The sequence below is a fragment of the Emys orbicularis genome, chromosome 2, assembly GCF_028017835.1.
Source record: "Emys orbicularis isolate rEmyOrb1 chromosome 2, rEmyOrb1.hap1, whole genome shotgun sequence".
Lineage (NCBI taxonomy): Eukaryota > Metazoa > Chordata > Testudines > Emydidae > Emys > Emys orbicularis.
In genome coordinates, this window is record NC_088684.1 from 65,831,293 (window position 1) to 65,845,839 (window position 14,547).

A 14,547-nucleotide genomic window follows, 5' to 3' on the forward strand; every position below is an offset into this window, starting at 1 on the left:
CACTGTATTCCTTTCTCACATCTCCAGGATCAAGCACTTTATCTTTGTAGCACTGGCAGCCCCCAATATCCTGGGAGCAAAAGACTCTTGGCTCACATAAGGTAGCAAGTTGTATTGCTAGACTACGAATCAGATTCAAGGTAGATTTTTATTCTTAGATTTCTTGTGTGGCTACCCAATCATCACATTGTTTACCACCATTACCCATATAACTGATTAGAATGAATTCAATCAGTGTAGTGCCTCTGAGTCAGCACAAGGGAAACCCTTCTTTTTTGTGCTTTATAAATGCTTCGAGTTGTACAAAATTTTGGTTTCAAATGATGTTATATTACAAATAATTAATATTAATAACTGAGATAAGTATGGAATTACATTATAATGGTCTCACAATGTTCACTAGTTGAAAATATAGATGGACATAATGTATTACAGACAGATTCCAATACTTCTACAACTATAATTGGATAGAAAGAGATCTAAAATTAGAATCAGTGATGATCATTTGCTCATTAATAACACTTATAAAAATTGCAAAAGACCCCCACATACTTTTAAACTTTATTTAATCTCAGAACCATTGCTATGTTACACTTCTCAGATTGAGCTTTATCACTTTTGATGTTAATGTTCCCTTTTGTAGCTTGACAGTAAGTGTAGATGAATTGAGGGGGACTCCGTGCCCCCAGATTTATGCCTCAGTCTCTCCTGGTCCATTAAGACAAAACTTGTGGCTGAAATTCTTTTCTTTAGAGAGGTATATGAAGCATGAGCTAGCATCAGTGTCACCCCGTTATTTTTGAATGTGTATATATATATATATATACACACACACACACTCAAAAATAACGGGGTGACACTGATGCTAGCTCATGCTTCATAAACCTCTCTAAAGAAAAGGTATATGAATACCTTCAATATAAATATGAAAAATAATGGGAAGTTGTTTGTTTCCTCATTTGCAGTCAGACTGACATTAATATTCTGCACCTTAACCAGTTTAAATACTTAAACACAGAATTTTATTTTGCACTGTTACCTATTTCATTGTGAGAAAAAATAAAATAAACCACCACATTGAGTAAAGTACCAAAGCATTTCCAATTTTGGCTTTTATCAAGATTTTCAATCTGGCAGATTTATTGTCACACCCCTTTCACAACAGACAAGATGCTTACCATATATTTAGGATTACAAGTTGCCACTGAAAGAAAACTTTACACGGTCACTGTACAACTAGGTTGAAAAACTGTCCTGCATGAAAAATATACTGAGAAATCAAGCAGTAAACAAGAAAAAAAATAAGAAAAGATCAAAGTCTTCATAATGTGCCATTTTAAAAGGGTATCAATTCCTCCTGTATTTTTCATTCATTATACTGTGTTTTTACCTACAGTATTCATTAAGGCAAACAGCTAATCCATTTCTGAAGAGGTGCTGTGGAAATTGTGGACAAACAGCAAACATTTGGCATTAAAATAGTTAACACATACGTAGCCTCCAGTAATATACATTAAGCATTTTTCTTGGACTTGAGGATAATGGCAGGAGAGGATGAACATGCTAACAATGTCAAAAAGGTTTAAAATTCAGCATCCAAGCGATTTCTAATAATGTTTCTGTAGTTTTCAAGCTCTAAATAGTATAGAGTTTATGCAAATGCATTAAAGAATTATAGCTTGGCAAATACACCCAAGCAGGTTATTACACTATATATACAGAAAGTAAATGATAAATACAGAATTAAAAGAGTCCTTCTGCTTTTCTTTATAGCTTTGAAAATTGACAAAAACTTGGACAGCTCTACAATATTAAACGTTAGGTAACCACAGTAGCTGGGAAACCTAACTACACAAACTGATTAAAATACTCAGATGACTTTGTAGTGTTTAATACAATTCAGTTCGTAGTCAAGGGCACAAGACAACATTTAACAAAAATAATCACATCAATTGAACTAGAAATCAAATGTAAATAGATATGAATACAATCTCCAAAATCTGTCTTTAAGTGAACATTAACCATTTATTCAAAGTTATACAAGAAGTTGAAGGATAAAGTCTTCTTCTGCCGCATGAAACCAACTTACAATAGTTTCATGTCTCAGTTGAGCTGCAGTGGGGGGAGGGTGAAAGAACAAGTTAGTGGGCCCCATTTGGGCAGCTAGAAAGTAAAAATAGGTTCAACAGCAGCCTCCACCAGCTTGTTGTCCTCCCTGATTGCCTGTAAGTGTTGCATTACTAGCAGCATGCTGAGGGCCAATTTTAATACCATTTGCCTGAAATAAAAAAAAGTTGAATACACAGCAATTATTATTTTAAAACATTTCAATATGCTAGAAAATACTAAAATTAGTCCATTAATTTTTGTTTATGCACATGTCTAAAAGTAGTTCTCCTTTTAGTTTCATATACAATAAACCACAGAAAAAAATCCTATTTAAAACTGTGCCTGGATGCAAATAAGGAAGTAAAATTAAGGGAAAGATGCTTTCCTTCTTGTTTCAGTTTTTCTCCATTTCATTGCTATAAACAGAACTCTGCCTGTTATCAAACTATTAACATAAACACACAGGAAGAATAGTATTTAAATGCTATTCCACATAAAGTAGCAAATGTTTAAAAATACATATATACATTTCTAATACACACTTAAAAGAGATTCAAAACCTCCACTGGTTTAATACAATGTAAAACTTTTCCTCTCTAGACAGCATTTATTTCCATGTTGAATCAGCTGTACAGGCTAAGGGCATACGAGTGTTCTGTGTCATCAATAATTTCTATGATCCCCAAAGACATGGCAACTTGCCAAGAACCCACACACAGCGTAGCTCTTTCATTCATCAAACTCACACTTATATCTTAACCCTCACTCCCTCAAGTGGATTTTACCTAAAAATACAGCACTTTGAGAAAAGTAATACAGTAGCTTCAGAAATTAAGCTCTTAAGGAAACTTTGCGTCACAGTAAATCTCAGATTTATAGTGCTTGGCAGTTGTTCTGCAACAGTAGTAGCCTTGGGGTTTCTGGCACTAGCTCAGTATTGACAGCAGCTGATGTGGTTTCTTTTCGCTCTTTGACTCCTCTTTAATAAAAAGCATGCCCTATGGCTCATTGGTTTTGCCCCCTCTGGGCTGGTAGCAACTTCTTGAGGAATCAAGGAGCCAGACTTGGCATTAAGCCAAATAAATAGCACGGACTGTTGGCTCTTGACAGCATATTGCAATCAAAGCTCCATAAGGCACAGTAAAGCAGTCAGCTAGTATATGAAACTCGACAGATACAATGAGCATGCCTCTTCAGAGGCCCTGATTACTGTCCAATTTATAAAGCATCAGTTTCTAACTGAATGGCATCTCCTTTAAACCAACTCAAGATTTTCTGTTATATTAACCCTGAAGAATTTTGAAAAACTGAACAAGCTGGATGAAAAAAGGATATTAACATAATAAAATATTAAAATTTATAAATAATTTGAGAAGTTGGGATCTTTGTTTTAAGAACCTATGCTTAAGACTGAAGGTCTTAGCTACAGGTCACATAGTTTAAGCAGCTGGAGTGGTAGTGAAGCTTCTCTCTAATGCCTTACTAATAACGTCTATTACTATAACTAGAAGTAACTTTTTACTTTTTAAGCTTCCATGTGCTGAGACAACTTAATGCAGTTCTGCTAATTCCTTTACCCCATCTTCCCCAACAAGTCAGTGACTTTCATGTCTATTAAAAGCAGTCAGATTGACACTGCTAGAAAATGAAAGCCCTATTCACAGAACAGATACAGAATGGTTGGTGGCAGGGCATAATCCTTTGTGTGGTTCCAACCAACTGGCCTTCGCACTGATCTCAAGGGACATCTCTATGGGTGAAAGAAAAGGCTATGTGCCAAGGACTAAAAGGACATCTTAGACTGCCAACAAGGGTGCCCAATTAGAGCTGATTGTGCTGTTGCTTTGTGATGTGGACATTAGTCCACCGAGAACGTGACTGATCCCACCAACTTACTTCAAAAGAGGAATGAAGAGCTATATTAGATGATAACTTTGATTACTAACCTGTACTGAATTTGAACCAGTGATCAGACGTGAAAGGCTCTTTATCTCCCTGAGCTACCCAGAGCCCTCTCACATAGTCATTTTCAATGTAAGGGCATATGATGTATTTGAGAATTTAAGGACATACATCACAAAGATCTACTCTGAGACAGTACACATTGATCCAGAGCAGACATTTTCAGTTGTTCCAAGACATAAAGGGTTTTTTTGGCTTTAAGAATTTCTCCACTACAGAACAAGAACAAGCCATAATCTTTACTTTGCCTACACAAATTCCTAACAATGGGCAGTATTTTACTCCTTATAATATCCAGCTACCTAAATCTGGATTATTTAGTCATATTTCATGTAATTCTCAAAGTTAATTCTTCCCCTCTCAGTCTGGGTGTACATGCAATTACTGGACAAACTATAGGAAGGTGTAATTTGATTTTAAAAAAAATATACAGAATCATAATTTCAGTGGTGTCATCCTATCCGGAGTGAATGGGTGTACTTGCTAACCCCCCGGTTGGTGGAAATTTTGATATGTCATCAGAAATGGGTCAAGCTCAGTATCATTCAAAAGCCCTTTCTCCCACAAACACAATGGTACCAAACAGAACAACCCTAGAACAATTCTGTAGATATACATTTGAGAAAATGTTTAAAAAAAACCAATGCTTTTTAAATTATACTTTAACAGAGGCATGTCAAACATGTCAAAGTTAAATTGTGGCCCCTGACTAACAGTATACTCTGTTATCAGTTAATGCTCAGAACATGATACTTGATTACATTTTTTAATGTTACAGATTACTATAAATGGAAGAAGTACCTCAAGTTTATTTGCCATTATTGTTAAAAAAGAAGCAGTTCAGTGGTATTGATTATCAGCTTGGTTTATTACGCCAAAAGAGTTGTAATGAGTAAGGCTTCATGTTTGTCATGGATTCTGTGACTTTCCATGACCTCTGTGACTTCTGCAGTAGCTGGTGCACCTGCCCCGGGGGCTGTCTGGCCAGCTCGAGCAGCCCCCGGGCCAGGCACACTGGCCACTGTTGGGGCAATCTCGGGCTCCCCTGCCCCTCAGCAGCAGGAGTTTGGGTTTAGGGGTCTCAGGGCTAGGAGCTAGGGTGCGGGGCAGTGCTTACCTTGGGGGGTGGGGTGTCTCGCCAGAAGGGTGACAGGAACTCCCCATCCTCAGCTCCTAGCTCCATGTGCTGCTTCCACCTGCAGGCACTGCCCCCGCAGCTCCCATTGGCCGCAGTTCCCAGCCAATGGGAGCTGCAGAACCGAGGCTTGGGGCGGAGGCGGCACGTGGAGCTGGGTAGGACCCCCCCCACGAATCCCCCCCTCCCAGCACCCGCGGCACCTCCCCCTGCCCCCCAAGTTTTAGTTAGGGGTATATAGCAAAAGTCATGGACAGGTCACAGGCCGTGAATTTTTGTTTCCTGCCCGTGACCTGTCCATGACTTTTACTAAAAATACCCGGGACTAAAACGTAGCCTCAGTAATGACACACTGGTTAAGAGGTCAACATCCAGCTAGAAATTACTGGAATCCATCTGCAAACAGTATGCACATAATTATATAACATAATTAATTACAATCCCAAAGTAATTTATTACAAAATCCTTGTTTTTACTTTGGTCTTGATCATTTTTAGGCATCAATGGGCAGATGAAGAGTAGCTGACTCTTTGGAGAATACCACTGCAGAGGACCTAGTTAAACACAATGCTCAGTGGCACCTTACATGCTGTAAGAAGTGCACCCATAAACTGAATCTGACAATGTTGGAGAGGAAGTACGTTGAGCATCAGGAAAAAGTTGAGGATGCTGGGACAAGTGCCAGCTGTGGGCGAGACACTTAATAGTAGGTCCCAAGACATACCGTATATACTCGTTCATTAGCTCGTTCGTTTATAAGCCGACCCCCCCGCCACCCCAAGATGGTTAAGTAAAAATAGCAAAAACTGTATGACCCTTTCATAAGCCGACCCTATATTTCAGGGGTTGGAAAACTTTGGCTCCCAGCCCGTCAGAGTAAGCTGCTGGCGGCTCGGGATGTTTTGTTTACCTGGAGCGTCTGCAGGCATGGAGCCCCTGAGCTCCCTGTGGCCGCGGTTCGCCGTTCCCAGCCAATGGGAGCTGCGGGGCTCCATGTCTGCAGACGCTCCAGGTAAACAAAACGACAATGTATTAGATATTCAATTCAATGATTCCATAGAGTTTAAAATCATCAAATTTTGGTGCAGACCTGTTTATAAGCCGACCCCCGCTCTTTTTCACCAAAAATATTCGGCTTATGAACGCGTATATATGGTACATTTTGAGAACAACTACTTCTTCTGCAGTAAGCTCAAAGGCATCCCTTAAGCATATTTCAACAGATCAGAAACTACATGAAGGAGTACTCCTAGCAAAAGCACTGCAGAGAAAGTAAAGGGTACATTGACCCAAAAGACACCCACGCACATAACATTACATACATTTCTGGCGTAGGATGTGATATGCAATGTGTTACACCAAGCCCTACACCAGTAATGTATACAATATATGTCATGTCAAAAGGGCAAAGCAACAGAAACCAATACTGATTTTACTACTGCAAACTGTGCGACTCAGCTGGAGTTCATATATTGCCTCAAAAGGGCTCTAATGGATGGGAAATTGGTGCTGATGGCCAACGCAGAGCTAAGTACCGAGTGTGCTTTGAATGGGATTGAAGAGGAACAAGTGCTTAGCAGAAAGGCTCTTAAACTTATTGAAAATGAACTGTGGGATATGAACATAGTTTTTGCAATCCTATCCGCAGAAATGAATCATAGCACATAGCACCACATCTTTTGCAGCTTTTAAGGATACCAAAAGCAGAAGAAAGCACTGATGTTAATTGTAATATGAAGACTGTTTGCAGCTGCTAAATTTATATGGAAAACTATTCTGTCCTGGAGTATATGGGAGTTTCAGGGATCCATAGTGGATGACAAACCTAAAAAAAAAAAAAGTGTGACCTGTTCTACTTCTTTAAGAAGTGCATCAGTAGTTTCAATGACTTCAGCACAAGTATATTAATAAGCAAGCATAGCACAAGCCTCATGTACGTGTGTTTGAGTGAAAGGCAGGTTTCCAACACATGCATGACAACTGTGAGACAGTGGTAGATTACACATAAGTAGCTGTTGGTTTATCAATTCATTCCAAAACAGAGTACTCCACCTGGAGATTGCAATTGAAAGTGAGGTTCTTTGCCACATGGAACTGAATAAAGAATTGTGTCTTCCTCCAGACCCTGTCTAGGATAGTTTTATATTTAGTGCTGTTGAGAACTTGGACTTCCTTGAAGATACAGCAGATGGCAAAGGTACCCTTTATGCTATTGTGATGGTCTGCTATTAGAAGAGAATTAATGGGGATCAGTCCCCTCCTCAAGTGCTATCTGGACCCGCAAAAAAACTGGGTCCTTGAAGGAGCTTACTAACTTCATAACTCACTCACTTTCCTATCAAGATCCAAAAATTCTGAAGCCAAGAAGTCCAGTTTTCAATGAAGTAGCAGTTAAATAGACTATAGTAGAGTTTTCTACATTCACTAACCTTGACCTTACTTGTTTGTGCTAAAGTCAGATGCACTTCAGAGACAAAAAATCATTGAATATGGCTTCCGCTGAAGAGAGAGAACATGCACTCTCAAATGAGTTGGAAACCCAGGACAGCATACCACAACATTTCAGGAGAAAGATACATTCTCCAACATGGTCAGCCTTTAATACGACATTACAAATGGGGCCAGAGAAAAAGACCCATGTATGCATCCTGCCAATCATAACTGAGCAATCAATGGGCCTAGCAGGTAACATTCTTTATGTAGCTGGAACACATGAACAAATATATCTGCATAACTGAATCAAATGTGTCAGGACACTAGACATGGGCCTTTAAAGGCCTGTTCAACAGCAAATGTCCTGTGATGATCTTTGAGGATGGTGGAGTCTATGTCCTGGCGAATTGTACATATTCTTTACAGTGATACATATAATTGGATCCTTTGATGGCGGCACTGGTATTCCTGAGATATGGGGGCGGGATTTTGAACAGTGATAGTACTGTAAACCAAATTTTTGCAGGAAAAATGATGTGACGCGCTATGGAAGCACACACCCGAATGCTTGTTGCCCTTCAAAAATGCTACCTACATGTCTTCTTTGAAAAGCATACTGATGTGTTTGAAGTCATTTCCCAAAGGGTACAGGACTTGTAAGACCAGTTCCACAAATCCAGTGCACATTCTGCTCATAATGATCTATTGAGCACAATGGAGAGCTGCATCATCATCACAGAACAGATGAAGCAATTCAATGAGGTTGAATTGATGACAAAGCCAACTTTTGGGATGGTACGGCAATACATGTAGGTGATTGAATCTTTGCTGCTCTATTCAATATCTCAGGACTTCTAATTAGAATGTTCACCTTGCAGAACTCCAAGATGTTGTGAAATACTTTTTTGCTTTGATCTAACCAACTATTCTGTGATGATGTCCTTGGTACCTTGCGGAAATAAAAAGTGTAGAAAAAAGTCTGACTTTGACATATGGGAGGAATTTTGAAAAGGAAACTGGGTTGTTAAAAGGTCGCCAGTACCCTTAAGAACGTAAGAACGGCCATACTGCATCAGGCCAAAGGTCCATCTAGCCCTGTCTTCTGACAGTGGCCAATGCCAGGTGCTTCAGAGGTGCTTCTATGCACTTGGTTCAGATGAAGCACTGGAATGCGAAAATAGAGCAATGAAAATAATTGGGGGGTTGGGGAGGCTGGTGGGCATAACACAGCTTCCAGTTACTCTTTCCCAGTTTTTCCTGACAACCCCAGAGCTCCATCAAATTTCAAATGACACATTAAGCATGGCTAGGATGACTTCCTCAGACATATCCAAGATTTCAGTTGAATGGATACTTTCTGTCATGACTTGTATGTGGCCTTCAAACCCCGAAGAATTATCCAAGGCTCTGTCAGTCTATGGGCTCCAAACAAGGAGAACAGACTGAAGCTGTGCTTGAATGCAAAGAAAGTCAGAGTGAAGGTGGCAGGGACTATTACAGAGCTAACTACAGACAGGTCATTGTTTGCTCATCTCCAGGTCACGTCCAGATTGTAGCAAGATGTTGATCTATGTCAGACTTTGGAAAGTACGAGTTCTCTGTGGTAGCATGATGGATGTTCTAAGGTCACAGAACAATGCATGTGCACCAGGTGAAAAGCAAATGAACCAACGTTTTGCATGGTCTTCCTAAGCCAGCATCTACTGACAATGTGACTGTCAGCTTATGCCAGCAGAAACCTTTCAGATTCATAGATGGTATGGTTGAGGTACAAGCTCTAGATAAACCAGAAACTGTTAGTACCTGCTGAGATTTGGCTGAACACCTCATTATGGGGCTACAAAGAAAATACTGTACCTATGACGAAGTCCACCTCATGTTTGACACATTTGCAGAGGAGTCAATTGAAAATATTACTAGAAAGAAGAGACTTCAAGGTATTGCACTGCCTTGTACAAAATCTGTGACTCCACAAACATCTCCAATGTCACAATGAAGAAGCTACTGTCTCACACTCACATGAAGGATGAGTTAACCGAATACCTTGCAGAAAAATGCTCCAGCATGTGAAGAATTATTCAACAAATGTCATCAGATGTCACAATGAAGTTGCTATCTTGTGCTGTTCAGTGGAGCTTCTTCATAGTTCCCACGAGAAAGGTGACACTAAAATTATCTTGCATGCCATCAATACCATAGAGAGACACTACTAAGCTCCAGATTTCTGCACAAGACAGATGTTCTAGTGCTCACTGAGAGACTCTACCCAAGACTCTGCAAGATTCTGTTTTTGTGCCTGCTGCTGGGGAATAAAATTGCTGTATACTCTGAGATATGTGCCTATCACTTACCACACTGCCAGGTTTCCATGCTCTTTCAGGATGTGACACTACTGGAAGGTTGGCTGGAAAGAGGAAATTCTCTTACTGAAAGGCATTTGATTCAGCCTCTGAAGACTCTCTCCTCATTGTGAAGGTGCTCAGAATGGTGAGGTCATAAATCGACTGGAGGTGTTAGTGTACCAAGTTTACCATTTGAAGACCAACATTATGACACCTTGCAGAGCTATGTTGGTGAATGTTTTCCAAGAAGCAGAAAAACTGACCAAAGGTGTATTTATACCTGCTATGAAGAGAGCAAATTATCAAGTAATAGAATGGCCAATGGATAATTGAGCACATCCAAAACTACTCTCCCTATTGCTCCTGGATGGGTCTTGGACAATGGACTAGTCAAACCAGTTATGTGTGAAATACCACATGCTCATGAATCAAATCAAATGCTTGTGTAAAAGACCAGATGCTCATCACGCTGCAAGTGTTTGGCCAGCAGCCTGCCTTGTACAGAGATGTGCAAGTGTAATGTGGATGATGATCAGTGTGACCTGTGTCTAGCAGTGATGTCCTAGATCAGTGGTTCCCAAACTTGTTCCGCTGCTTGTGCAGGGAAAGCCCCTGGCGGGCCGGGCCGGTTTGTTTACCTGCCACGTCTGCAGGTTCGGCCAACCGCGGCTCCCAGTGGCCGCAGTTCGCTGCTCCAGGCCAATGGGAGCCGCGATTGGCCGAACCTGCAGACGTGGCAGGTAAACAAACCGGCCTGGCCCACCAGGGGCTTTCCCTGCACAAGCAGCGGAACAAGTTTGGGAACCACTGTCCTAGATGGAAACAACACTGATGATGACTTCGAAGAATAAATGTTTTCAGTCCTACATGTGAAGACTGACTGTCTTTTATGTGAGCAATGCATCCTGATGTTAACATAGAATTAATAAAAAAATGATTTTTAAACATTTTCTCGAATATATATCAACATAAATTGTTCTAGGTTTCTCATGGGTGGTACCATTGTTTTCATGGGAGAAATGGCTTTCGAATGATAGACAACTTGACCTATTTCTGACGACACTGTACTATCAAAATTTCCACAAATTTTGGGACCTGGATCTGGGAGGGCAGCAAGTCCCCATGATATGCCACAGAGGGCAACATTATTGAAATTATGATTCTGTAAGATTTTTACAAATCAAATGACATCTCTCCCTTATTTTTCCAATCACTAATTTGCCCACAGAATGAGATTTTACTACAATATGCTCCCATACCAGCGCTTCCACACTGGACAGCTCATGTAGTACATCTGGCATATTAACATGGTCTCCCCATTTACATAGTGGAAAATTATCTTTGAAAGCAGATGATACCATATGGGGAAGTGAATGAAAGTGGATTTTCTTCTCTCTTTTGGGGATTTATATGATTTTGTGATGCTTCATGAATGGATAGGGTCACTTAATTCTAATCTGTTTTCATCACAAAAGTAAGTGAATCTGTAAAAACGGGATGTACAAATGTTTTACTGCAGTGTGTGCAGAATACTGTAATACACGTGTTACGAAAAACGATCCAAGGTCTTGTAATTTTGTGCTTTTAAAAAAAAATAAACTCACTAGAGCATGCTATCAGAATACTATAAATGTTACCTCATTATTAATATCAAAGACTCCTTCCTGGATTTTCTCATAGATTTCTTTTGCTGTATTAATAAATGCCTGAAATGGAAACAATATAAAATTAGATCATACTAATGAGACAAAACAAATATGGACATAAGAAGGTACTCTACAAAGCCCAATACTCACATGAAAGGTCAAATTCTGCTCCCACTAAATTCAGTGGGAGTTCTACCACAGACCTCAATAAGGTATGAAGATTTGGGCTGTCAAGCGATTAAAAAAATTAATCGCGATTAATCTCACTGTTAAACAATAATAGAATACCACTTATTTAAATTTTTTTGGATGTTTTCTACATTTTCAAATATAGTGATTTCAATTACAACACAGAACACAAAGTGTACAGTGCTCACTTTTTATTTATTTTTGATTACAAGTATTTACACTATAAAAAACCCCCAAAGAAATAGTATTTTTCAATCCACCTAATACAAGTACTGTAGTGCAATCGCTATCATGAAAGTTGAATTATGTACAAAAAAACTGCATTCAAAAATAAAAATGTAAAATTTTAGAGCATGCAAGTCCACTCAGTCCTACTTCTTGTTCAGCCAATTGCTCAGACAAACAAGTTTGTTTACATTTGCAGGAGATAATGCTGCCCGTTCTTGTTTACGTCACCTGAAAATGAGAATAGGCATTCTCTTGGCCCTATTGTAGCCGGCGTTGCAAGATATTTACGTGCCAGATGCGCTAAAGATTCATATGTCCCTTCCTGCTTCAATCACCATTCCAGAGGACGTGTTCATGCTGATGACAGGTTCTGCTCGATAACAATCCAAAGTAGTGTGGACCGATGCATGTTCATTTTCATTATCTGAGTCTGATACCACCAGCAGAAGGTTGATTTTCTTTTTTGGTGGTTCGGGTTCTGTAGTTTCTGCATTGGAGTGTTGCTCTTTTAAGACTTCTGAAAGCATGCTCCACACCTCATCCTTCAGATTTTGAAAGGCACTTCAGATTCTTAAACCTTGGGTCGAGTACTGTAGCCATTTTTAGAAATCTCACATTGGTACCCTCTTTGTGTTTTGTCAAATCTGCAGTGAAAGTGTTCTTAAAACGAACAACATGTGCTGGGTCATCATCCGAGACTGCAATAACATGAAATATATGGCAGAATGCAGGTAAAACAGAGCAAGAGACATACTATTCTCCCCCAAGGAGTTCAGTCACAAATTTAATTAACACATTTTTTTAACGAGCATTATCAGCATGGAAGCATGTCCTCAGGAATGGTGACCAAAGCATGAAGGGGCAAACAAATGTTTAGCATAGCTGGCACGTAAATATCTTGAAATGCTGGCTACAAAAGTGCCATGCAAATGCCTGTTTTCACTTTCTGGTGACATTGTAAATAAGAAGCAGGCAGCATTACCTCCTGTAAATGGAAACAAACTTGTTTGTTTTAGCGATTGGTTGAACAAGAAGTAGGACTGAGTGGACTTATAGGCTCTGAAGTTTTACATTGTTTGGTTTTTGAGTGCAGTTATGTAACAAAAAAAATAATCTAAATTTGTAAGTTACATTTTCACAACAAAGACTGCACTACAGTAGACTGCATGAGGTGAAATGAAAAATAGTATTTTTTTATCATTTTTACAAATATTTGTAATAAAAAATAACGTATACCTTTATTTCAATTACAACAACACAGAATACAGTGTATATGAAAATGTAGAAAAACATCCAAAATCTTTAATATATTTCAACTGGTATTCTATTAACAGTACGATTAAAACTGCGATTAATCGCAATTAATTTTTTTATTACGATTAATTTTTTTGAGTTAATTGCGATTAATAGACAGCCCTAATGAAGATCATGTCCATTACCCATCCGAAATAGCATGTATCACACACAGCTTACAAAAACAGTGTTTTTTGTAGTAGCATAGGTAGCCCTAAATCTGGCGTCCAATAATTACTGAGAAAAGTGGTTTTAAAAATATACATAAATTACTCTTAAATAATTTATTTCTGACCCTTATGGACAGATAATGTGGCAGATGGCTCTCTCACCCTTAATATCTTTGTAATATTCCACTCTAGATTAGAGTGCTTAGCAATGTAAAACTACAGGGTGCTTATGATATGTTGTAAGGAGGCTTTCTGCCTGTTGTACAAAACCTTATACTATCATTTAATATTAATCCAATTTTAAGTTTTTTCTCTTAATTAATCTTGTACTTGGGAGGCTATAGGCAGTCATCTGAATATTAAAAAGCCAAAAACCTGGGCTTTTTATACTGTCTTCAGAAAACGTATCTTTGAATTCAAAGTAATGACTTAGCTATACTACAGTTAAGGTCAAAACTAACACATTAGTCAAATGAAAGGGAGTTACTGGAGAAAGATTAGCATTAGTATTGAGATACAAAATGTACTCTTGCCCTATTTAGCTTTATAAGGCAAGTAACTCCTGAAAGACAATGTATAATTTAAGGTTTGATTGACAATAGATAATATCTACAATCAATATTACAAATCAAATTCTCTTCAGATTGAAACACCATCGCTGTACAATCATAAAAGTGATTCTATCTTCTGCACAAGCCAACCACAGCTGATGTGGATCTAATTCAAATATAAAAAGGTAAACAGGGTTCATGGAGAGGAACAAATCATACCTTTCCTTATTTCTACACTGGAAGCATTTGACTGCTGAACTTGCCACCAGAGCTTTGTTTCCTAATTAACAGGACTGATATGTTTTCACCTTTAAAGGCCTTACAGCTCCCCAGAGTAATCAATCTACTGCAGCTCAATTACTGCACCAAGCACACACCACAGCCAGTGAAGGAGACTTGAACGACTGCAGCAGGAGCGGAAAGATATGAATATGCATAAACTCTAAGTGGGTGATCGAATCATCACAGAGGGTCATGAGAATTTGCAGC

At 39.0% G+C, this 14,547-nt stretch overlaps 1 protein-coding gene across 1 annotated transcript in view; it reads right to left on the reverse strand.

Annotated features, from left to right (window-relative positions):
* Window positions 1–1,007: 1,007 nt before the first annotated feature.
* RAB2A (RAB2A, member RAS oncogene family) overlaps window positions 1,008–14,547 on the reverse strand; it is an 80,212-nt gene continuing 66,672 nt past the window's right edge. The window contains exons 7-8 of the mRNA XM_065397736.1: window positions 11,619–11,687; window positions 1,008–2,278 (exon numbers count right to left, since the gene is read on the reverse strand). Of these exons, the coding sequence (XP_065253808.1) occupies window positions 2,183–2,278; window positions 11,619–11,687 (165 nt within the window). The 3' untranslated portion in view covers window positions 1,008–2,182. The remainder of the gene's footprint in view (window positions 2,279–11,618; window positions 11,688–14,547) is intronic.